General features: G+C 49.8%; 1 protein-coding gene and 2 long non-coding RNA genes across 3 annotated transcripts; 1 reads left to right on the top strand and 2 right to left on the bottom strand.

Annotated features, from left to right (window-relative positions):
• The first annotated feature begins 657 nt into the window (after positions 1-657).
• On the top strand, positions 658-24172 carry LOC127465605 (matrix metalloproteinase-14-like). Its single transcript, XM_051776104.1, is given in 11 exon segments — positions 658-761; positions 5122-5270; positions 6704-6829; positions 7459-7546; positions 7548-7770; positions 10659-10820; positions 12038-12180; positions 14674-14812; positions 17512-17662; positions 21067-21179; positions 22948-24172. Coding segments are annotated over 11 exon segments (1713 nt in total). The 5' UTR covers positions 658-686; the 3' UTR covers positions 23292-24172.
• Positions 8960-10099, bottom strand: LOC127465607 (uncharacterized). Its single transcript, XR_007902293.1, has 3 exons — positions 9846-10099; positions 9236-9375; positions 8960-8975 (listed from the first exon to the last, which is right to left on the bottom strand). It is a non-coding gene; the product is annotated as an uncharacterized LOC127465607 (long non-coding RNA).
• Positions 17976-19968, bottom strand: LOC127465606 (uncharacterized). Its single transcript, XR_007902292.1, has 5 exons — positions 19860-19968; positions 19003-19122; positions 18788-18866; positions 18608-18708; positions 17976-18001 (listed from the first exon to the last, which is right to left on the bottom strand). It is a non-coding gene; the product is annotated as an uncharacterized LOC127465606 (long non-coding RNA).
• Positions 24173-24759: the final 587 nt, after the last annotated feature.

Here is a 24759-nt window from a genome sequence, read left to right on the forward strand (position 1 = left end):
TCCTCCTGAAACCCCCCAAAATCCCCCAAAATCCCACGAATCTCCCCAAAATCCCCCCACAATCTCCCAAAATCCTCCTGAAACCCCCCAAATCCCCCCAAACTCCCCCCAAACCCCCACAAAATCCCCCCAAATCCCCCCCAAATCTCCCCAAACTGCCCCAAAATCCCCCCAAACTCCCCTAAAATCCCCCCCAAGACCCCACAAAATCCTCCTAAAACCCCCCAAAATCCCCCAAAATCCCCCCAAATCCCCCCAAACTCCCCCAAATCTCCCCCAAAAATCCCCCCCAAAATCCCCCCTCCCCCCCTTTACCCCCCCCCCCGTGGTGGGGGGGGAGGGGGTCCCCGCCCCTATTTTGGGCCCTCGATGACGTCACCACCCATCCGCTGAGTCACCTGACCCGAGGGCGGGGGGAGGGGTCGTTGGGGGAGGGGGGGAGGGGGCGACCACATCCTGCCCCTCCCCCCCCCCCTCCCCAAATTTAATTTAATTTAACCCCGAAAAATAACAAAAAAATCCCTTTTTTCGCCCCAAAAAATCTCATCGGGCGTTTCCGGCCCCTCCCCCCCTTTCCCCCCCCCTAGACCCCTCCCCCCTCCCCAAGAAGCCCCTCCCCCCTCCCCCACCAGCCCCTCCCCCCCCCCAGGACCCGCCGCCGCCGACGGAGGGAGAAAAAAAAAAAGATGCTCCTGGGGCTCCTCATTTTGGGGGGGTCCTGCCCCCCCCCGCCCGCCCCCTCCCCCCGCTTCAGCCCCGAGGTGAGACCCCTCCCCCACCCGCGCCCCTCCCCCACCCTTTTTTCCCCCCTTTTTCCCCCCTTTTTTTTGGGTGTTTTTCGGGTGTTTTTCGGGTCTTTCTCTCGTGACTCTTTTATGGGATAATTTTTTTGGGGGGGAGGGTCTTTTCCCCTCCCCCCGCTCCCGAAAATTCAGGGACCTTCCCCTCCCCCACCCTTTTTTTCCCCCCCTTTTTTTTTTTTTCCCCTTTTTTCCCTTTTTTTCCCCTTTTTTTTTCCCTTTTCTGCGACTTTTTTGGGTGTTTTTTGGCTCTTTTTTGGCTCTTTTTTGGGAGTGTTTTTGGGGGGTCTTTTCCCCTCCCCCCGCCCCCCAAAATTTAGGGACTTTCCCCTCCCCCACCCTTTTTCCCCCCCCCCTTTTTTTTCCCTTTTTTTCCCTTTTTTTCCCCCTTTTTTTTGGGTGTTTTTTGACCCTTTTTGGCTCTTTTTTGGGGGTGTTTTTGGGGGTCTTTTCCCCTCCCCCCGCCCCCCAAAATTCAGGGACTTTTCCCTCCCCCCACCCCGCCCCTCCCCCACCCTTTTCCCCCCTTTTTTTCCCCTTTTTTCCCCCTTTTTTCCGCGACTTTATTTTGGTCTTTTTCGGGTCTTTTTGAAGTTGTTTTTTTTTGGGGAGTGTTTTCCCCTCCCCCCACTCCCTAAAAATTTAGGGGATCCCCCTCCACGCCCCTCCCCCACCCCTTTCTCCCCCCTTTTTTTCCCTTTTTTTCCCCTTCCTTTTTTCCCTTTTTTCCCCTTTTTTTTCCCCTTTTTTTTGTGACTTTTTTTTGGGAAGTTTTTTTTTTGGGGGGGTCTTTTCCCTCCCCCCACCCCCCCAAAATTTAGGGACGCTTCCCTCCCCCTCCCCCACCCTTTTTTCCCCTTTTTTTCCCCCCTTTTTTGGGTCTTTTTCGGGTCTTTTTCGAGTTTTTTTCGAGTCTTTTCCGTGACTTTTTTTCCGTTGTTTTTTCCCCCCTCCCCCCCCTCAATTTCACCCCTCCCCCCCCTTAATTTCAAACCCCAAATTTTGAGGGGGGGAGGGGTCGAATTTAGGGGGGGGGGGGGGAGGGGTCGATTTAAGGTTGGGGGAGGGGGGGAAAAAAAAAAAAACCCCAAAAATTCCGGGAGGATTCGCCCAAAAAAATCCCCAAATCCCTCCCCCCTCCCCCCTCCCCTCCCCCCTCCCGCCACGTCTCCCTCCCGCCCCTCCCCCCCCTCCTTTCCCTCCCCCTCATCCCGTTTTTTTTTTATTTCCTCCCGCCCCTCCCCCCCCTCCTTTCCCTCCCCCTCATCCCGTTTTTTTTTTATTTTTCCGGCCGTTTTTCCCTTTTTTTTCTGTTTTTTTTTCCCATTTTTGGGTTTTTTTTTTTGTCCTTTCCCAAAACTTCCTTTTTTTTTCCGCCGGAGAGGGGGCGGGGGGGGAGGGGCTCCACGTGGCTCTGCTCGCCCCTCCCCCCCCCCCCGACCCCCTCCTCCCTTCCCAAAAAATCCCCAAAAACCAAAAAAATCCCTTTTTTTTTTGGCTCCTTCCCCACTTTGACCAAAAACCCCTCGAATTAACCCAAAACGGCCCCAAAATCGGGGAGGATTCGGGGGGGGGGAGGCCCCGCCCCCACCCCCACCCCAAAATGACCCAAAACGACCCAAAATAACTCCCAAAAAATCCCTTTTTTTGCTCCATCCCCACTTCGTCCAAAAATGCCTCAAATTAACCCAAAACTGCCAAAATTCACCCCAAAAACACCCAAAATGACCCAAAACGACCCCAAACAACCCAAAACGACCCAAAAGAATCCAAAATGACCCCAAATGACCCAAAATGACCCAAAACAACCCAAAATGACCCAAAATACCTCCCAAAAAATCCCTTTTTTTCTCTTTCCCGGCTTTGCCCAAAAAACCCTCAAATTAACCCAAAACTGCCCAAAATTCACCCCAAAATGACTCAAAACGACCCAAAATAACCCAGAACAAGCCAAAATGACCAAAAAAAGCCAAAACGACCCCAAAATGAGTCAAAACGACCCAAAACAACCCAAAATGACCCAAAATGACCCAAAATAACCCCCAAAAAATCCTCTTTTTTGCTCCGTCCCCACTTTGCCCAAAAACCCCTCAAATCGACCCAAACTGCCCCAAATTAACCCAAAACGACCCAAACAAACCCAAAATGATCCAAAATGACCCCAAATGACCCAAAATGACCCAAAACAACCCAAAATGACCCAAAATAACTCCCAAAAATCCCTTTTTTTCCTCTGTCCCGGCTTCGCCCAAAAATGCCTCAAATTAACCCAAAACTGCCCAAAATTCACCCCAAAATGACCCAAAATGACCCAAAATGACCCAAAATAACTCCCAAAAAATCCCTTTTTTCCCTCTGTTCCTACTTTACCCAAAAATGCCTCAAATTAACCCAAAACTGCCCAAAATTCACCCCAAAAACACCCAAAATGACCCAAAACGACCCAAAACAACCCAAAACGACCCAAAACAACCCAAAATGACCCCAAATGACTCAAAATCACCCAAAACAACCCAAAATGACCCAAAATAACTCCCAAAAATCCCTTTTTTTCCTCTGTCCCGGCTTCGCCCAAAAATGCCTCAAATTAACCCAAAACTGCCCAAAATTCACCCCAAAATGACCCAAAATGACCCAAAATGACCCAAAATAACTCCCAAAAAATCCCTTTTTTCCCTCTGTTCCTACTTTACCCAAAAATGCCTCAAATTAACCCAAAACTGCCCAAAATTCACCCCAAAAACACCTAAAATGACCCAAAACAACCCAAAATGACCCAAAATGACCCAAAATAACTCCCAAAAAATCCCTTTTTTTCTCTGTCCCGATTTTGCCCAAAAATGCCTCAAATTAACCCAAAACTGCCCAAAATTCACCCCAAAAACACCCAAAACGACCCAAAACAACCCAAAATGACCCAAAATGACCCAAAATGACCCAAAACAACCCAAAATGACCCAAAATGACCCAAAATAACCCCCCAAAAATCCCCTTTTTTGCTCCGTCCCCACTTTACCCAAAAACCCCTCAAATCGACCCAAACTGCCCCAAATTAACCCAAAATTAGAACCAAGCCACTCCCCGCCCCCACCCCGGCCCAGAACAGCCCGAAACGACCCCAAACGACCCAAAAAACCCAAAATGACCCCAAAACAACCCAAAAAGACCCAAAAGAATTCAAAATGACCCCAAAATAACCCAAAATGACCCAAAACAACTCAAAACAACCCAAAATGACCCCAAAATAACCCAAAATAATCCAAAACCACCCAAAATGACCCAAAACAACTCAAAAAAACCCCAAATGACCCAAAATGACCCAAAATGACCCAAAATGACCCAAAATAACCCAAAACAACCCAAAAAAACCCAAAACAACACAAAATAACCCAAAATAACTCAAAACAACCCAAAATGACCCAAAACAACCCAAAATGACCCAAAACAACTCAAAAAAAACCCCAAATGACCCAAAATGACCCAAAATAACCCAAAATGACCCAAAATGACCCAAAATGACCCAAACCAACCCAAAATGACCCAAAATAACTCAAAACAACCCAAAACGACCCAAAAGAACCCAAAACGACCCAAAATAACCCCAAAACAACCCAAAACGACCCCAAACAAGCCAAAATGGCCCAAAATGACCCAAAATGACTGAAACAACCCGAAACAACCCAAAATGACCCAAAATGACCCAAAACAACCCAAAATGACCCCAAAAAGCCTAAAATAACCCAAATGAACCAAACAACCCAAAATGACCCAAAATTACCCAAAAAACCCCCAAATGACCCAAAAAAACCCAAAATGACCCAAAATGACCCCAAACAACCCAAAATGACCCCAAGTAACCCAAAACAACCCAAAACACCTCAAAAAAAAACCCCAAAAACCCCCAAAAATCGACTTTTTCCTCATTTTTTGTCTTTTTTTTTGGGGGGAAATCGCCCCCAAATGGGGGCGTGGCTTCACGGTGGCCCCTCCCCTCAGGGCGTGGCTTCACCCCAACAAGCTCCTCCCCCTTGGTGACCTCCCAACCCCCCAAAAAAAACCCAAAAATCAACTTTTTTCCCCTTTTTTCCCCATTTTTTGCCAGAATCGCCCCCAAATGGGGGCGTGGCCTAACGATGACTCCTCCCCTCGGGGCGTGGCTTCACCCCAACAGGCTCCTCCCCCTCGGCGACCTCCCAACCCCCCAAAAAAACCCAAAAAAAAACCCCAAAATTGACTTTTTTTCCCCGTTTTTGGGCGTTTTTTGCCCGAATCGCCCCCGAATTTGGGGGCGTGGCTTAACGCTGGCCCCTCCCCTTTGTAGGCGTGGCTCCAGCAGTACGGGTACCTCCCCCCCGGCGACCTGCGGGCCCACCCCCAGCGGGCGCCCCAGACCTTGGCGGCGGCCCTGGCGGCCATGCAGCGGTTCTACGGCCTGCCCGTCACCGGCGCCCCCGACCCCGACACCATCCGGTGGGCGGGGCCGGGGGGAGGGGCCTGGGGGGTCAACCGGGGTCAACGGGGGTCAAGAAGGGTCAATGGGGGTCAATGGGGGTCAATGGGGGTCAAGGGGGGTCAATGGGGGTCAAGGGGGGTCAATGGGAGTCAATAAAGGTCAATGGGGGTCAAGGGGGGTCAACGGGGGTCAATGGGGGTCAACGGGGGTCAATGGGGATCAACGGGGGTCAATGAGGGTCAGTGGGGGTCAACGGTGGTCAATGGGGGTCAACGGGGGTCAATGGGGGTCAATGGGGGTCAACGAGGGTCAACGGGGGTCAATGGGGGTCAATGGGGGTCAACGGGGGTCAAGGGGGGTCAATGGGGGTCAACGGGGGTCAATGGGGGTCAATGGGGGTCAACGGGGGTCAATGGGGGTCAAACGGGGTCAACGGGGGTCAAGGGGGGTCAACGGGGGTCAATGGGGGTCAATGGGGGTCAATGGGGGTCAATGGGAGTCAATAAAGGTCAATGGGGGTCAATGGGGGTCAACGGGGGTCAATGGAGGTCAACGGGGGTCAAGGGGGGTCAATGGGGGTCAACGGGGGTCAATGGGGGTCAACGGGGGTCAATGGGGGTCAAGAAGGGTCAATGGGGGTCAATGGGGGTCAAGGGGGGTCAATGGGGGTCAATGGGGGTCAACGGGGGTCAATGGGGGTCAAGAAGGGTCAATGGGGGTCAACGGGGGTCAATGGAGGTCAACCGGGGTCAACGGGGGTCAATGGGGGTCAGCGGGGGTCAACGGGGGTCAATGGAGGTCAACGGGGGTCAACGGGGTCAAGGGAGGTCAACGGGGGTCAATGGGGGTCAATGGGGGTCAATGGAGGTCAATGGGGGTCAATGGGGGTCAACGGGGGTCAATGGGGGTCAAGAAGGGTCAATGGGAGTCAACGGGGGTCAATGGGGGTCAACGGGGGTCAAGGGGGGTCAACGGGGGTCAACGGGGGTCAATGGGGGTCAATGGGGGTCAGTGGGGGTCAATGGGGGTCAACAGAGGTCAACGGGGTCAATGGAGGTCAACGGGGGTCAATGGGGGTCAAGGGGGATCAATGGGGGTCAATGGGGGTCAACGGGGGTCAATGGGGGTCAATAGAGGTCAACTAGGGTCAATGGAGGTCAATGGGGGTCAAGGGGGGTCAATGGGGGTCAACCGGGGTCAACCGGGTCAATGGGGGGCAACGGGGGTCAATGGGGGTCAAGGGGGGTCAATGGGGGGTCTTGGGGGGTCAACGATGAGTTTTGGGGTCAAACCCTGAATTTTGGGGTCTTTGGGGGTCATTTTTTGGGGGATTTTTGGGGTTTTTTCACCCCCTTTTTTTCCGGGGGTGGATTTTTTTTGGGAAAGGGGCGGAGCTTGATGGGCGTGGCCCCTCCCCTTTGCCCCCCCCTCCCCCCCCTCCCCCCCCCAGGGCCATGAGGCGCCCCCGGTGCGGGGTCCCCGACAAGTTCGGGGCGCGGGTGAAGGCCCAGGTGAGGCGCCGGCGCCGCTTCGCCCTCCAGGGGCTGCGCTGGGAGCAGCCCGAGATCACCTTCAGGTGGGGATGGGGGGGACTGGGAGGGACTGGGAGGGACTGGGAGGGACTGGGAGGGGATTGGGAGGGACTGGGAGGGACTGGGAGGGGATTGGGAGGGACTGGGAGGGACTGGGAGGGACTGGGAGGGGATTGGGAGGGACTGGGAGGGACTGGGAGGGGACTGGGAGGGGGAAATTGGGTTGGGACCCAACCTGGGACCACCTTGGGGCCACTTTGGGGTGATTTGGGACCACCTTGGGGTGACCTGGGACCACCTTGGACCACCCTGAGGCCACTTGGGACCACCCTGGGACCCTCTGGGACCACCTTGGGGTGACCTGGGACCACCTGGGACCACCTTGGGACCCTCTGGGACCACCTTGGGGTGACCTGGGACCACTTTGGGACCACCCTGGGACCCTCTGGGACCACCCTGGGACCTTCTGGAACCTTCTGGGACCACCTGGGGGTGACCTGGGACCACCTTGGGACCACCCTGGGACCACCTTGGGGTGATTTGGGACCACCTTGGGGTGACCTGGGACCACTTTGGGAACCTCTGGGACCACCTTGGGGTGACCTGGGACCACCTGGGACCCTCTGTGACCCCCATGACCCCCCCATGACCCCCCTTCCCCCTCCCCCCCCAGCATCCAGAACTACACCCCCAAGGTGGGCGAGGCCGGCACCGCCCGCGCCATCCGCCGCGCCTTCCGCGCCTGGGCGGCCGCCGCCCCCGGCCCTGCGCTTCCGGGAGGTGCCCTACGGCGCCATCCGGGCCGGCCGCGCCCCCCAGGCCGACATCATGATCCTCTTCGCCGAGGGCTTCCACGGCGACAGCACCCCCTTCGACGGCGAGGGCGGCTTCCTGGCCCACGCCTACTTCCCCGGCCCCCACATCGGCGGCGACACCCACTTCGACGGCGCCGAGCCCTGGACCGACCGCAACGACGACCTCAGCGGTGAGGGGGGGGGTGGTTTGGGGCTGCCGGGACCCGACAGACTCATGAAGGGGCTCTTTAATCTTCCAGGATCTGATTGGGGGTGGTAGAGGCAGATTTGAGCTGCCAGGACCTGACTAGGGGCAACTGGGGTGGGTTTTGAGCTGCCAGGACCCGACAGAGTCATGAGGGAGCTCTTTAATCTTCCAGGACCTGATTTTGGTTGTTGGGGTGGGTTTTGACCTTCCAGGACCCAACAGATTCATGAGGGAGCTCTTTAATCTTCCAGGATCTGATTGGGGGTGGTAGAGGCAGATTTGAGCTGCCAGGACCTGGCTGGGGGCAGTTGGGGTGGGTTTTGACCTTCCAGGACCTTCCAGATTCATGGGGGAGCTCTTTAATCTTCCAGGACATGATTGTGGTTGTTGGGGTGGGTTTTGAGCTGCCAGGACCCGATTGTGGTCATTGAGGGTGATTTCGAGCTGCCAGGACCTGGTTGTGGTCATTGGGGTGGGTTGGAGCTGCCAGGACCCGACAGAGTCATGAAGGAGCTCTTTAATCTTCCAGGACCTGGCTGGGGGCAGTTGGGGTGGGTTTTGACCTTCCAGGACCCAACAAACCCATGAAGGGGCTCTTTAATCTTCCAGGATCTGATTGGGGGTGGGAGGGGCAGATTTGAGCTGCCAGGACCTGACTGGGGGCAACTGGGGTGGGTTTTGAGCTGCCAGGACCCGACAGATTCATGGGGGAGCTCTTTAATCTTCCAGGACCTGACTGGGGGCAGTTGGGGTGGGTTTGAGCTGCCAGGACCTGACTGTGGTCATTGGGGGTGGGTTTAAGCTGCCAGGACCCGACAGAGTCATGAGGGAGTTCTTTAATCTTCCAGGACCTGACTGTGGTCGTTGGGGTGGGTTTGGACCTTCCAGGACCCAACAGACTCATGAAGGGGTTCTTTAATCTTCCAGGACCTGATTTTGATTGTTGGGGTGGGTTTGGACCTTCCAGGACCCGACAGATTCATGGGGGAGCTCTTTAATCTTCCAGGACCTGATTTTGATTGTTGGGGTGGGTTTTTGAGCTTCCAGGACCTGATTTTGATTGTTGGGGTGGGGTTTGAGCTGCCAGGACCCAACAGAGTCATGAGGGAGCTCTTTAATCTTCCAGGACCTGACTGTGGTCACTGGGGTGGGTTTGGACCTTCCAGGACCTTGGTTGGTCTCCTTGACCTTCCATGACCTTCCACGCCCTTCCATGACCTCCCATGACCTTCCACGTCCTTCCATGACCTTCCATGACCTTCCACACCCCAACATTGACCTCACTTGATCTCCTTGACCTTCCATGACCTTCCATGACCTTCCTTGACCTTCCCTGACCTTCCCTGACCTTCCATGACCCAACATTGACCTCACTCAATCTCCTTGACCTTCCTTGACCTTCCATGACCTCCCATGACCCAACATTGATCTCCTTGACCTTCCATGACCTTCCATGACCTTCCATGACCTTCCATGACCTTCCATGACCCAACATTGATCTCCTTGACCTTCCATGACCTTCCATGACCTTCCATGACCTTCCTTGACCTTCCACGCCCTTCCATGACCTTCCATGACCTTCCTTGACCTTCCACGCCCTTCCACGCCCTTCCACGCCCTTCCATGCCCTTCCATGTCCTTCCATGACCTTCCATGACCTTCCATGACCTTCCTTGACCTTCCATGTCCTTCCACGACCTCCCATGACCTTCCACGACCCAACATTGACCTCTATGGATCTCCTTGACCTTCCTTGACCTTCCATGTTCTTCCATGACCTTCCTTGACCTTCCATGACCTTCAATGACCTTCCATGACCTTCCATGGCCTCCCATGACCTTCCATGCCCTTCCATGACCTTCCATGACCTCCCACGCCCTTCCTTGACCTTCCTTGACCTTCCATGACCTTCCTTGACCTTCCACGTCCTTCCATGACCTTCCATGACCTTCCATGCCCTTCCATGACCTTCCATGACCCAACATTGACCTCAGTTGATCTCCTTGACCTTCCATGACCTTCCATGACCTTCCTTGACCTTCCACACCTTTCCATGACCTTCCATGCCCTTCCACGCCCTTCCATGACCTTCCATGACCTTCCATGACCTTCCATGCCCTTCCACGCACTTCCATGACCTTCCTTGACCTTCCATGACCTTCCTTGACCTTCCTTGACCTTCCATGACCTTCCTTGACCTTCCACGTCCTTCCATGACCTTCCATGACCTTCCATGACCTTCCATGACCTTCCATGACCCAACATTGACCTCAGTTGATCTCCTTGACCTTCCATGACCTTCCATGACCTTCCATGACCTTCCTTGACCTTCCTTGACCTTCCACGCCCCAACATTGTCCTCACTTGATCTCCTTGACCTTCCATGACCTTCCATGACCCAACATTGACTTCCTTGACCTTCCATGACCTTCCATGACCTTCCATGACCTTCCATGACCTTCCACGCCCTTCCACGCCCTTCCATGACCTTCCATAACCTTCAATGACCTTCCATGACCTCCCATTGACTTCCATGACCTTCCATGACCTTCCATGACCTTCCATGACCTTCCATGACCCAACATTGACCTCAGTTGATCTCCTTGACCTTCCATGACCTTCCATGCCCTTCCACGCCCTTCCATGACCTTCCATGACCTTCCATGACCCAACATTGACCTCGATTGATCTCCTTGACCTTCCATGACCTTCCATGACTTTCCACGCCCTTCCACGCCCCAACATCGACCTCTATGGATCTCCTTGACCTTCCATGACCTTCCTTGACCTTCCATGACCTTCCACGCCCTCCCACGCCCTTCCATGACCTCCCATGACCTCCCATGACCTTCCATGACCTTTTGTCGCCAGGCAACGACCTGTTCCTGGTGGCGGTGCACGAGCTGGGCCACGCCCTGGGCCTGGAACATTCCAGCGACCCGTCGGCCATCATGGCCCCCTTCTACCAGTGGATGGACACCGAGGCCTTCCAGCTGCCCGACGACGACCGGCGCGGCATCCAGCAGCTCTACGGTGAGGCCACGCCCCTTTCCGAGCCACGCCCACCCCCCCGAATTTTGGGACCACGCCCCGGATTAATATCCCCCGAAAATCCCCCCGAAAATCGCCGTCGAAATGGGCCAAAAATAGATCAAAATAGACCAAAATGGCCCCAAAAGCCACCGGGAATGGGCGGTGGGGAGGCCACGCCCCCCTCTCCCTGGCCACGCCCACCCCTGAATTTGGGACCACGCCCTGAATTGCCCCCAAATCCCTCAAAAATTCCCCCAAAATCCCCCCAAAGTTCCCATCAAAATAGCCCAAAATAGCCCCCAAATCCCCCCAAATAAATCAAAGGTTAAGCCACGCCCCCTCCCCGGCCACACCCGCCCCCGAATTTGGGGGGCCACGCCCGGAATTACCCCCAAATGCCCCCAAAATTCCCCCGAAATCCCCCCAGTTCTGACCCAAATCCCCCCAAGATCCCCCCAAAGTCTCCCCCCAAATCCCCTCGAATTCCCTTCAAATCCCCCCAAAATTCCCCCAAAATCCTCCCAAATCCCCCCCAAAATCCCCCCCAAATTCTCCCCAAATCTCCCCCAAATCCCCCCAAAATCTCCCCCAAAATTGTCCCAGTTCTCCCCCAAAATCCTCCAAAATCCCCCCAAAATCCCCCCAATTCTCCCCCAGATCTTCCCCAAATCCCCCAAAATTCCCTTCAAATCCCCCCAAAATCTCCCCCAAAATCCTCCCAAATCCCCCCAAAAATCCCCCCAAAAACCCCCCAAAATCCCTCCAAATCCTCCCAAATCCTCCAAAATTCCCCAAAATCCACCCAAAACTCCCCCAAGACCCCCCAAAATCCCCCCAAAGCCCCCCAAATCCCCCCAAAATCCCCCCAAATCCTCCAAAATCCCCCCGAAATTCCCCCCAAATCCTCCCAATTCTCCCCCAAAATCGTCCCAAAGTCCCCCAAAATCCTCCCAAAATGCCCCCAAATCCCCCCAAATTCCCTCCAAATCCCCCCAAATCCTCCAAAATTCCCCAAAATCCCCCCAAATCCCCCCAAAATCCCCTCAAAATCCCCCCAAATCCCCCCAAATCCCCCAAAATCCCCCCAAAATCCCCCCAAAATCCCCCCAAAATCCCCCCAAAATCCCCCCAAATCCCCCCAAATCCCCCCCAAATTTTCCTTGACTAATTTTGGGGTCTCTCTCTCTCCCCTCCCCCCTCCCCCCTCCCCCCTCCAGGCTCCGCCTCCGGCCCCCCCCGCCCCTCCCCCACCCCCCACGTGCCCCCCAACCCCCCCCCGGGCCCCCCCTACGGCCCCCGGATCTGCGACGGCGACTTCGACACCGTGGCCATGCTCAGGGGGGAGATGTTCGTCTTCAAGGTGAGCCCCGGGGTTTTTGGGGGAATTTGGGGAATTTTGGGGAATTTTTTGGGAATTTTTTGGGAATTTTTTTGGAATTTTTTTGGAATTTTTTTGAATTTTTTTGAATTTTTTGTGAATTTTTTTTGGTGACCTTCCAGGACCTTTCTTGGAGGGTTTCGGGGCATTTACAGAGGTTCTGGGAAGTCCTGGAATTTTTGGGAATTTTTGGGAAATTTTGGGGAATTTGGGGAATTTTTTGGGAATTTTTTGGAATTTTTTGGGATTTTTTTTGAATTTTTTTGAATTTTTTTTGAATTTTTTTGGTGACCTTCCGGGACCTTTCTTGGAGGGTTTTGGGGCATTTAGGGAGGTCCTGGAATTTTTGGGATTTTTTTGGGAATTTTGGGGAATTTTGGGGAATTTTGGGGGAATTTTTTGGGAATTTTTTTGGAATTTTTTTGAATTTTTTTGATTTTTTTTTGAATTTTTTTTGGTGACCTTCCAGGACCTTTCTTGGAGGGTTTCGGGGCATTTAGGGAGGTTCTGGGAGGTCCTGGAATTTTTGGGATTTTTTGGGAATTTTTGGGAATTTTGGGGAATTTTGGGGAATTTTTAAATTTTTTTTTAAACTTTTTTTGGTGACCTTTCAGGACCTTCTTGGAGGGTTTTGGGGCATTTACAGAGGTTCTGGGAGGTCCTGGAATTTTTGGGATTTTTTGGGAATTTTTGGGAATTTTTTTGAGAATTTTTTTGTATTTTTTTTGATTTTTTTGAATTTTTTTGAATTTTTTTTGAAATTTTTTTGTGACCTTCCAGGATTTTTTGGGGTCATTTTTAATGGGATTTTTGGGGGTTTTGGACCCTTTTTTTAGGGACCTTCCAGGACCTTTTAAGGGTCCTTTTTTAATGGGATTTTTTGGGGGATTTTTTAGACTTTTTTTGGGTCCTTTGGGGACCCTTTTTTAGGGACCTTCCAGGACCTTTTAAGTGTCTATATTTAATGGGATTTTTGGGGTTTTTGGACTCTTTTTTTAGGGACCTTCCAGGACCTTTTAAGGTCTTTTTTTAATGGGATTTTTTGGGGGTTTTTTGGACTTTTTTGGGGTTTTTTGGGTCAGGATTTTTTTTTTGGGAGGTCCGACCTTTTCTCTGTGACCTTCCAGGACCTTTTAGGGTCTTTATTTAATGGGATTTTTGGGGTTTTTTTGAGACCCTTTTTTTAGGGACCTTCCAGGACCTTATAAATTAAATTTTTTTAATGGGATTTTTGGGTTTTTTTGGGACTTTCTTTGCCGATTTTGGGTCGGGATTTTTTTTTTGAGGGGGGGGTGGTTTCCCAGGTTTCTTTCTGTGACCTTCCAGGACCTTTCGGCGCCATTTTGAATCTGATTTTTTGTGGGTTTTTTTTTTTACTTTTTCCCCCTTTTTTGGGGGTTTTTGGGGTCGAGATTTTTTTGGGGGTGCCCCGAGCTTTTCTCTGTGACCTTCCAGGACCTTTTAGGGATTTTTTTTTTTTTAGGGTTTTTTGGGGTTTTTTTTGTGGGTCCTTTGGGGACCCTTTTTTAGGGACCTTCCAGGACCTTTTAAGGTCTTTATTTAATGGGATTTTTGGGGTTTTTTTGAGACCCTTTTTTTAGGGACCTTCCAGGACCTTATAAATTAAATTTTTTTAATGGGATTTTTGGGGTTTTTTGGGACTTTCTTTGCCGATTTTGGGTCGGGATTTTTTTTTTGAGGGGGGGGGGTTTCCCAGGTTTCTTTCTGTGACCTTCCAGGACCTTTCGGCGCCATTTTGAATCTGATTTTTTGTGATTTTTTTTTTTTACTTTTTCCCCCTTTTTTGGGGGTTTTTGGGGTCGAGATTTTTTTGGGGGTGCCCCGAGCTTTTCTCTGTGACCTTCCAGGACCTTTTAGGGATTTTTTTTTTTTTTAGGGTTTTTTGGGGTTTTTTTTGTGGGTCCTTTGGGGACCCTTTTTTAGGGACCTTCCAGGACCTTTTAATGTCTTTATTTAATGGGATTTTTGAGGATTTTTGGACCCTTTTTTTAGGGACCTTCCAGGACCTTTTAAGGTCTTTTTTTAATGGGATTTTTTTGAGGTTTTTTGGACTTTTTTGGGTTTTTTTGGGTCGGTATTTTTTTGGGGGGGGGTGTCCGACCTTTTCTCTGTGACCTTCCAGGACCTTTTAGGGTCTTTTTTTAATGGGATTTTTGGGATTTTTGGACCCTTTTTTTAGGGACCTTCCAGGACCTTATAAATTAAATTTTTTTTAATGGGATTTTTGGGGTTTTTTTGGACTTTTTTTACCGGTTTTGGGGTCGAGGTTTTTTCAGGGGGGGGTCCCCCAAACGGGGCTTTTCTCTGTGACCTTCCAGGACCTTTCGGCGCCATTTTGAATCTGATTTTTTGAGTTTTTTTTTTTTTTACTTTTTTCCCCTTTTTTTGGGGTTTTTCGGGGTCGGGATTTTTCCTGACGGTTCCCAAACTTCCCGAATCTTTTCCCTCTGCCAGGAGCGCTGGTTCTGGCGGGTCCGGGGGGGCCGGGTGATGTCGGGGTACCCCCTCCCCATCGGCCACTTCTGGGCGGGGCTCCCGCCCGGCATCGACGCCGCCTACGAGAGGGGGGACGGCAAGTTCGTCTTCTTCAAAGGTGAGGTTTTAAATTATTATTTGGGGGTTTTTAATTAATTTGGGGGTTGTAGAATTATTTGGGATTTTTTTTTAATTATTTTGGGATTTTTTAAAATTTTTTTCTGGGTTTTTTTTTAATTATTTTGGGGTTTTTTTAATTATTTTTGGTTTTTTTTTAGTTATTTTTGGGATTTTTTAAAATTATTTTGGATTTTTTTAAATTATTTTCAGATTATTAAAAAATTAGTTGTTTTTTTTTAATTATTTTGGGGGGTTTTAGAATTATTTGGGATTTTTTTTTTTAATTATTTTGGGGTTTTTTTTAATTTTTTCTGGGTTTTTTTAATTATTTTTGGGTGTTTTTAAATTAATTTTGGGGTTTTTTAAATTATTTTTTGGGTTTTTTTTTTTAAATTATATTTGGGATTTTTTGAAATTATTTTAGGATTTTTTTTTTTAATTTTTTCTGTTTTTTTTTAATTATTTTTGGGGGTTTTTAAATTATTTTGGGGGGTTTTTAATTATTTTGGGGGGTTTTTAGAATTATTTGGGATTTTTTTTTATTATTTTGGGATTTTTTAAAATTTTTTCTGGGTTTTTTTAATTATTTTTGGGGTTTTTTTTTATTATTTTTGTGGGTTTTTTAATTATTTTTGGGGATTTTAATTAATTTTGGGGGGTTTTTTTAATTATTTTTTGGATTTTTAAAATTATTTTCGGGGTTTTTTTAAAATTTTTTTCTGGTTTTTTTTTAATTATTTTGAGTTTTTTAATTATTTTTTGGTGTTTTTTTCATTATTGAGGGGCTTTTTTAAATTATTTTTGGGTTTTTTTTAATTAATTTGGGGGGTTTTAAAAATTATTTTGGGTTTCTTTTAATTATTTTGGGGGTTTTTTAATTATTTTTGAGGTTTTTTTAATTATTTGGGTTTCTTTAAAAATTATTTGGTTTTTTTTTAAAAAATTATTTGGGTTTTTTAAAATTATTTTGGGGCGTTTTAATTATTTTGGGGGGTTTTTTAGAATTATTTGGGATTTTTTTTTATTATTTTGGGATTTTTTAAAATTTTTTCTGGGTTTTTTTTAATTATTTTGGGTTTTTTTTAATTATTTTTGTTTTTTTTTTAGTTATTTTTGGGATTTTTTAAAATTATTTTGGATTTTTTTAAATTATTTTCAGATTATTAAAAAATTAGTTGTTTTTTTTTAATTATTTTGGGGGGTTTTAGAATTATTTGGGATTTTTTTTTTAATTATTTTGGGGTTTTTTTTTAATTTTTTCTGGGTTTTTTTAATTATTTTTGGGGGTTTTTAAATTAATTTTGGGGTTTTTTAAATTATTTTTTGGGTTTTTTTTTTAAATTATATTTGGGATTTTTTGAAATTATTTTAGGATTTTTTTTTTTAATTTTTTCTGGTTTTTTTTAATTATTTTTGGGGGTTTTTAAATTATTTTGGGGGGTTTTTAATTATTTTGGGGGGTTTTTAGAATTATTTGGGATTTTTTTTTATTATTTTGGGATTTTTTAAAATTTTTTCTGGGTTTTTTAATTATTTTTGGGGGGGTTTAAATTAATTTTGGGGTTTTTCAAATTATTTTTGGGGGTTTTTTAAAATTATTTTGGGATTTATTTTATTATTTTGGGGGTTTTTTAATTACTTTTTGGGTTTTTTAATTATTTTGGGGTTTTTTTTTAGTCAATTTTGGGGTTTTTTTAAATTATTTTTGGGTTTTTTTAATTATTTTTGGGGGTTTTTTTAAATTATTTTTGAGGTTTCTTTAATTTTTTTAAAATTATTTTCGGGTTTTCAAAATTATTTTGGGGGTTTTTTTAAATTTTTTGGGGTTTTTTTTAAATTTTTTTTTATTTTTTGGGGGGTTTTGGGTCCATTTTTTGGTGGTTTTGGGGGATTATTGGGGAAATTTGGGGGGACTTTTGAGGCATTTTGAGGGATTTGGGGTATTTTTAATCAGATTTTAATGGGATTTTAATGGGATTTGGGATATTTTTTATGGGATTTTGGGTATTTTGGGGATTTTCATGGGATTTGGGATTTTTTTAATGGGATTTGGGGGATTTTAATGGGATTTTGTGGGATTTGGGGCATTTTTAATCAGATTTTAATGGGATTTTATTGGGATTTGGAATATGTTTGATGGGATTTGGGGCATTTTAATGGGATTTTCATGGGACTTGGGGTATCTTTAATCAGATTTTAATGGAATTTTATTGGATTGGGATATTTTTGAGGGGACTTTAGTGGGATTTGGGGGATTTTTAATCAGATTTTAATGGGATTTTATTGGGATTAGGGGCATTTTAATGGGATTTTCATGGGATTTGGGGTATTTTTAATCAGATTTTAATGGGATTTTATTGGGATTTGGGGCATTTTAATGGGATTTGGAATATTTTTCATGGGATTTGGGGCATTTTAATGGGATTTTCATGGGATTTGGGGTATTTTTAATGGGATTTTGGGTATTTTTCATGGGATTTTAATGGGATTTTCATGGGATTTGGGGCATTTTTAATCAGATTTTAATGGGATTTTCACGGGATTTTGGGTATTTTAATGGGATTTTAACGGGATTTGGGCTTTTTAAATGGGATTTTCACGGGATTTTGGGTATTTTTCACGGGATTTTGGGTATTTTTCATGGGATTTTGGGTTATTTTGCTGGATTCTGACGGGATTTGGCCTTTTCCCCCGCAGGCTCCCGGCACTGGGTGTTCGAGGAGGGGGTCCTGGCCCCCGGCTACCCCCGAGCCCTCTCCGAGCTGGGCCGGGGGGTCCCCACCGACCGGCTGGACGCGGCGCTGCTCTGGCTGCCCAGCGGCAACACCTACCTCTTCCGGGGCGACAAGTGGGTCCCCACGCCCCTGCCAGGACCTTGGGGGGCCTTTGGGGACCTTTCGGGACCTTTCTGGAGCTTTTGGGACCTTTCAGGACCTTTTTTTCCGGGAGTTTCGGGGCTTGTTATGGAGCTTTCGGGACCTTTCTGGGCTTTTTATGGACCTTTTGGGACCTTCTGGGGCTTTTTATGGACCTTTGGGAACCTTTCAGGACCTTTCTGGAGCTTTTGAGATCTTTTGGGATCTTTCAGGACCTTCTGGGGGTTTTTTTTCTGGGAGTTTCGGGGCTTTTTATGGACCTTTCAGGACCTTTCTGAGGTGTTTCAGGACCTTTATGGACCTTTCAGGAGCTTTTGGGACCTTTCAGGACCTTCTGGGAGCTTTCAGGACCTTTCTGGGCTTTTTATGGACCTTTCAGGACCTTCTTTTTATACCTTTCAGGACCTTTCTGGGAGCTTTTTTCTCGTTAATTTGGGGGTTTTTTTATGGAGCTTTCAGGACCTTTTTTTGCATCTTTCAGGACCTTCTGGGAGTTTTTTTCCTGCACATTTTGGGGCTTTTGATGGACCTTTCAGGACCTTTTTCACTGCACCTTTCAGGACCTTCTGGGAGCTTTTTTTTCTGCACTTTCTGGGCTTTTTATGGACCTTTCAGGACCTATTTTCTTTTACATCTTTCAGGACCTTTCTGGGAGTTTTTTCCCTTGCACATTTTGGGACTTTTTATGGACCTTTCAGGACCTTTTTCCTCGCATCTTTCAGGACCTTCTGGGAGCTTTTTATGGACCTTTTAGGACCTTTGTTTTTGAGTCTTTCAGGACCTTTCTTGGAGCTTTTTCCTGCTGCACTTTCTGGGCTTTTTATGGACCTTTCAAGACCTTCTTTTTGCATCTTTCAGGACCTTTCTGGGAGTTTTTTTTCCGGGAGTTTCGGGGCTTTTTATGGAGCTTTCGGGACCTTTCTGGGCTTTTTATGGACCTTTCAGGACCTTCTTTTTGCATCTTTCAGGACCTTTCTGGGAGCTTTTTTTCCTGCACATTTTGGGGCTTTTTATGGACCTTTCAGGACCTTTTTCTCGCATCTTTCAGGACCTTTCTGGGAGCTTTTTTTCCTGCACTTTCTGGGCTTTTTATGGACCTTTCAGGACCTTCTTTTTGCATCTTTCAGGACCTTCTGGGAGCTTTTTTTCTCGCGAATTTTGGGGCTTTTTATGGAGCTTTCAGGACCGTCTGGGAGTTTTTTTTCTGGGAGTTTCGGGGCTTTTTATGGACCTTTCAGGACCTTTGTTTTTGCGTCTTTCAGGACCTTTCTTGGAGCTTTTTCCTGCTACACTTTCTGGGCTTTTTATGGACCTTTCAGGACCTTCTTTTTGCATCTTTCAGGACCTTTCTGGGAGTTTTTTTTCCGGGAGTTTCGGGGCTTTTTATGGAGCTTTCGGGACCTTTCTGGGCTTTTTATGGACCTTTCAGGACCTTTTTTATGTGTCTTTCAGGACCTTTTGGGAGTTGTTTTTTTTCTGGGAGTTTCGGGGCTTTTTATGGAGCTTTCAGGACCTTTTTTAGGAACTTTTTTCTCACAAATTTTGGGGCTTTTTATGGACCTTTCAGGACCTTTTTCCTCGCATCTTTCAGGACCTTTCTGGGATCTTTTTCCTGCTGCACTTTCTGAGCTTTTTATGGACCTTTCAGGACCTTTTTTTTGCATCTTTCAGGACCTTCTGGGAGCTTTTTTTCTCACGAATTTTGGGGCTTTTTATGGAGCTTTCAGGACCGTCTAGGAGTTTTTTTTCTGGGAGTTTCGGGGCTTTTTATGGACCTTTCGGGACCTTTTTTTTTGCATCTTTCAGGACCTTCTGGGAGCTTTTTCCTGCTGCACTTTCTGGGCTTTTTATGGACCTTTCAGGGCCTTCTTTTTGCATCTTTCAGGACCTTTCTGGGAGTTTTTTTCCTGGGAGTTTCGGGGCTTTTTATGGAGCTTTCAGGACCTTTCTGGTTTTTTTTTTATGGACCTTTCAGGACCTTCTTTTTGCACCTTCCAGGACCTTTCTGGGTGCTTTTTCCCGCTGCACTTTCTGGGCTTTTCATGGACCTTTCAGGACCTTTTTTTTTTGCACCTTTCAGGACCTTCTGAGAGCTTTTTTTCCAGGAGTTTCTGGGCTTTTTACGGAGCTTTCAGGACCTTTTTGAGGTGTTTCAGGACCTTTATGGACCTTTCAGGACCTTTCAGGAGCTTTTGGGAGCTTTCAAGACCTTCTTGGAGCTTTCAGGATCTTTCTGAGCTTTTTATGGACCTTTCAGGACCTTTTTAACTGCACCTTTCAGGACCTTCTGGGAGCTTTTTCCTGCTGCACTTTCTGAGCTTTTTATGGACCTTTCAGGACCTTCTTTTTTACATCTTTCAGGACCTTCTGGAAGTTTTTTTCCTGGGAGTTTCGGGGTTTTTTATGGAGCTTTCAGGACCTTTCTGGGAGCTTTTTTTCCTGCACTTTCTGGTTTTTTTATGGACCTTTCAGGGCCTTTTTTTGCATCTTTCAGGACCTACCTTCAGGGAGTTTTTTTCCTGGGAGTTTCAGGGCTTTTTATGGACCTTTCGGGACCTTTTTTCTGTATCTTTCCGGACCTTTTTAGGAGCTTTTTTCTCGCGAATTTTGGGGCTTTTTATGGACCTTTCAGGACCTTTTTAGGAGCTTTTTTCTCGCGAATTTTGGGGCTTTTTATGGACCTTTCAGGACCTTTCTGGGAGCTTTTTCTCCTGCCCAAAAAATCCCCAAATTTCCCCAAATCCCCCCTAACCCCCCCAAACCCCCCCAAAACCCCCGATTTCACCCCGATTTCCCCCAAAAACCCCCGCGGGTATTACCGCTACAACGAGGCCGCAAAATCATTTAAAAAATCATTAAAAAATCATTAAAAATTGCAAAAAAAGTAATTAAAAAATCAGTAAAAAATCAGTAAAAAATCAGTAAAAAATCAGTAAAAATCTCCAAAAAAATCATTAAAAAACACAAAAAATCATTAAAAAATCATTGAAAAATCGCAAAAAAAATCATTAAAAATCATTAAACTAATCAGTAAAAAATCAGTAAAAAATCAGTAAAAAATCAGTAAAAAACTCACAAAAAAATCACTAAAAATCACCAAAAAAATCAGTAAGAAACCATTAAAAAAATCACAAAAAAATCAGAAAAAACCATTTAAAATTCAGTAAAAAATCATTAAAAATCAGTAAAAAAATCACTAAAAATCACAAAAAAAAATCACAAAAAAATCATTAAAAAATCACTAAAAAATCACCAAAAAACCCCCAAAAAACCCCCAAAAAATCCCCAAAAAATCCCCAAATTTCCCCAAATTTCCCCAAACCCCCCTGACCCCCCAAAACCCCCGATTTCACCCCGATTTAACCCGAAATTCCAGGTATTACCGCTACAACGAGGCCGCCGGCGCCGTCGACCCCGACTACCCCAAGAGCATCGAGGTCTGGGGGGTCCCCCCCGCCCCCCGAGGCGCCTTCATGGGCCCCGACGACGGTAAGATAGAGGCCACGCCCACCCCCTGGCCACGCCCACCCCCCCTGGCCACGCCCACCCCCCAAAAAACCCCGGCCACGCCCCTTCAAACCCCGCCCCAAAACCTCCCGATCCTTCCCCCTTTTCTCTTGGGTCCTCCCGGCCACCAGGGGGCGCTGTGGCCCTCCTCCCATTGGCCACGCCCACTCGCCTGGCCACGCCCCATTGGCTCCCCATCCCCTTCTTGGCCACGCCCCCATTAATTGTTGGCCACGCCCCCTCTTCCCCCTTTTTAACTCCGCCCCCTCTCCCTTTTGGCCACGCCCCCGTACCACCTTTGGCCACGCCCCCTTCCCCTTTTTAAACCCCACCCCCCAACCCCGCGTTGGCCACGCCCCCTCGTCCTCGCGGCCACGCCCATTTCTTTTGGTCCGCCCCTTTTTTGGCCCCTCCCACATCAGCCACGCCCCCTTTCCCCCTGTGGCCACGCTCCCCTCTCCTCCCTTGACCACTCCCCCTCCCTCCCGTTGGCCACGCCTCCAATCCCCTGACCCCGCCCACCACTCCCCTTGGACATGCCCCCCCTTGTCCCCTCCCCCCCTTTCACCCCTTCCCTTTGGCCACGCCCCCTCCCTTGACCACACCCCTTCCCCTTTAGCCCCTCCCTATTGACCACACCCCCTCCCTTGACCACACCCCTTCCCCTTTAGCCCCTCCCCATGGCCACGCCCCTCCCTGTGACCACACCCCTCCCATTGACCACACCCCTCCCCCTTTAGCCCCTCCCCTTCCCTTTAAGCCCCTCCCCTATTGACCACACCCCCTTTTCCTTGACCACAACCCTCCCTTTGACTCCACCCCCTCCTTGACCCCTCCCCTTCCCCTTTAGCCCCTCCCCTTTCCCTTTAGCCCCTCCCCTTCCCTTTAGCCCCTCCTATTCCCTTTAGCCCCTCCCATGACCACACCCCCTATCCTTGACCACACCCCTCCCATTGACCACACCCCTTCACCTTTAACCCCTCCCCTTCCCTTTTAACCCCTCCCCCTTATTATGGGCGTGTCTGCTCTAACCCCGCCCCCTTTTCCCTTGACTCCTCCCCCTCCCCTTCCACTTTAACCCCTCCCCTACTGACCACACCCCCTCCCCTTTAACCCCTCCCCTTCCCTTTAGCCCCTCCCCTCCCCCTCAAACCCTTCCCCCTCCCCTCCCCTTTATTGTGGGTGTGTCCCACACTAAACCCCGCCCCCTTTCCCTTGACTCCTCCCCCTCCCTTCCCCTTTAACCCCTCCCCTTCCCTTTGACCCCTCCCCTACTGACCACACCCACCATGTGGCTATATCCCCCTCCTTGACCACACCCCCTCCCCTTTAACCCCTCCCCTTCCCCTTTAACCCCTCCCCTCCCCCTCAAACTCTTCCCCCTCCCCTCCCCCTTTATTGTGGGCGTGTCCCGCTCTAACCCCGCCCCTTTTCCTTGACTCCTTCCCCTCCCCTTCCCTTTAACCCCTCCCCTTCCCTTTAACCTCTCCCCTTCCCCTTTAACCCCTCTCCTTCCCCTTTAGCCCCTCCCCTTCCCTTTAGCCCCTCCCCTCCCCTTCCCCTTTAGCCCCTCCCCTTCCCCTTTAGCCCCTCCCCTACTGACCACACCCCTCACTTTGACTCCACCCCCTCCTTGACCACACCCCTTCCCCTTCAGCCCCTCCCCTTCCCTTTTAACCCCTCCCCCTTTATTGTGGGCGTGTCCCTCGCTAACCCCGCCCCCTTTTTTTGACTCCTCCCCCCCCCCCAGCCTTCACCTACTTCTACAAGGGCGCCCTCTACTGGAAGTTCGACAACGAGCAGCTCCGGGTCCTCCCGGGTTACCCCAAATCCGCCCTCCGCGATTGGCTGGGCTGCCCCGGGGAGGGGGGCGTGTCCCCCAGCGGGGCCCCGCCCCTCCCCCCGCCCGAAGGGGGCGGGGACACGGAGGTGATCGTCATCGCGGTGGGGGCGGGGCCGGGGGCGGCGCTGGCGGCGCCGCTGGCCCTGCTGGGATTGGCCGGGCTGGCGGGGGGCGTGGCCGCCGCCCTGCGGCGCCGGGGCGCCCCCAAGGGGCTGCTGCGCTGCCAGCGCTCGCTGCTGCCCCGCGTCTGAGGCCACGCCCACCCGGCCCGGGACACGCCCACCTGGCTCCTAAGACACGCCCCCTTTCCTCGCCGGGACACGCCCACTCTTCATTTACATGGACACGCCCCCCGCCCCCTTTTGGTTTCGTGCCCCCTCGGCCACCAGGGGGCGCTGTCTGCCCCGCCAGGCCACGCCCACCTGGCTCGCGGGACACGCCCCCCTTTGCTCGCCGGGACACGCCCACTCTTCATTTACATGGACACGCCCCCCGCCCCCTTTTTGGTGTCAAGTGTCTTTTGGCCACCAGGGGGCGCTGCCCGCCCCGCCAGGCCACGCCCCTTACACTCTTGGACACGCCCCCTTTGGTTCCTGCCTGGCCACGCCCCCTCCTCATCCTCCTATTGGGTTCTGCCCATCTGGCCACGCCCACCCGGCCACGCCCCCTCCCTCTCCTGGAGTCGCCTGGACACGCCCCCTCCCCTCTCTTGGCCACGCCCCCTCTCTTGGCCACGCCCTCCTCCTCCAGCTCTCCATTGGCTCCTCCCTCTTTTTTGGGGGGGTGTGGTCATTCACAAGGCCACACCCCTTTGGTGACCACGCCCTCTTTTGTGACCACGCCCCCTCTTTAGACTGACCACGCCCCCCTTATGGTGCTCGGGGCGGGGTCTCGCCTTGGCCCCGCCCCTTTCCGAGGCCCCACCCCCTCTCCTAACTTTGACCACGCCCCCTTTTTCCACCTTATGGGGGGCGTGGCCAAACCCCCTCTCAGTGGGCGGGGCCCAGCCCGCGGAACGGAGGCTCCCGATTGGCCGAAGAAGGGATGGGGGGCGTGGCCTCGCCAATTGAGGGGGCGGGGCCGAATTTAATAATTTTTTGGGGTTTTTTTACCTTTTTTTGGGAATTTTTGGGGGGTTTTTCCCGGGGGTGGGGGAGGGGCGGGACCCCCCCCCCCCAAACCAAAATCCCGCGGGACGGGAAAAGGGGGGGGGGAGGGGCCAAAAACAGAAGCCCCGCCCCCGGGGGGGGGAGGGGGGAGGGGGAGGGGAAGGGCGGGGGGAGGGGTTTGTAATTAATTAATTAATTGTAATTATAAATAAAGAAAGACAAAGGGAATGGAAAGAGGGGGGGACTGGTTTGGACTGGGGAGGGGGAGGGGCAACTGGGAGGGACTGGGAGGGACTGGGGGGGAGCCCAGACCCCAAACCAGTATAAACCAGTATAAACCAGTATAAACCAGTAACCCCCAGTGACCCCCAGAACCCAAACCAGTAACTCCCAGTAACTCCCAGTGACCCCCAGACCCCAAACCAGTATAAACCAGTAACTCCCAGTGACTCCCAGTAACCCCCAGACCCCAAACCAGTAACTCCCAGTAATTCCCAGTGACCCCAGAGACCAAACCAGTAACTCCCAGTGACCCCCAGTGACCCCCAGACCCCAAACCAGTAACTCCCAGTGACTCCCAGTAACTCCCAGTAATTCCCAATGACTCCCA

This window comes from Manacus candei, unplaced genomic scaffold (assembly GCF_025592945.1).
Source record: "Manacus candei isolate 608988 ecotype Guabito, Panama unplaced genomic scaffold, ASM2559294v1 h1tg000443l, whole genome shotgun sequence".
Classification (NCBI taxonomy): Eukaryota; Metazoa; Chordata; class Aves; order Passeriformes; family Pipridae; genus Manacus; species Manacus candei.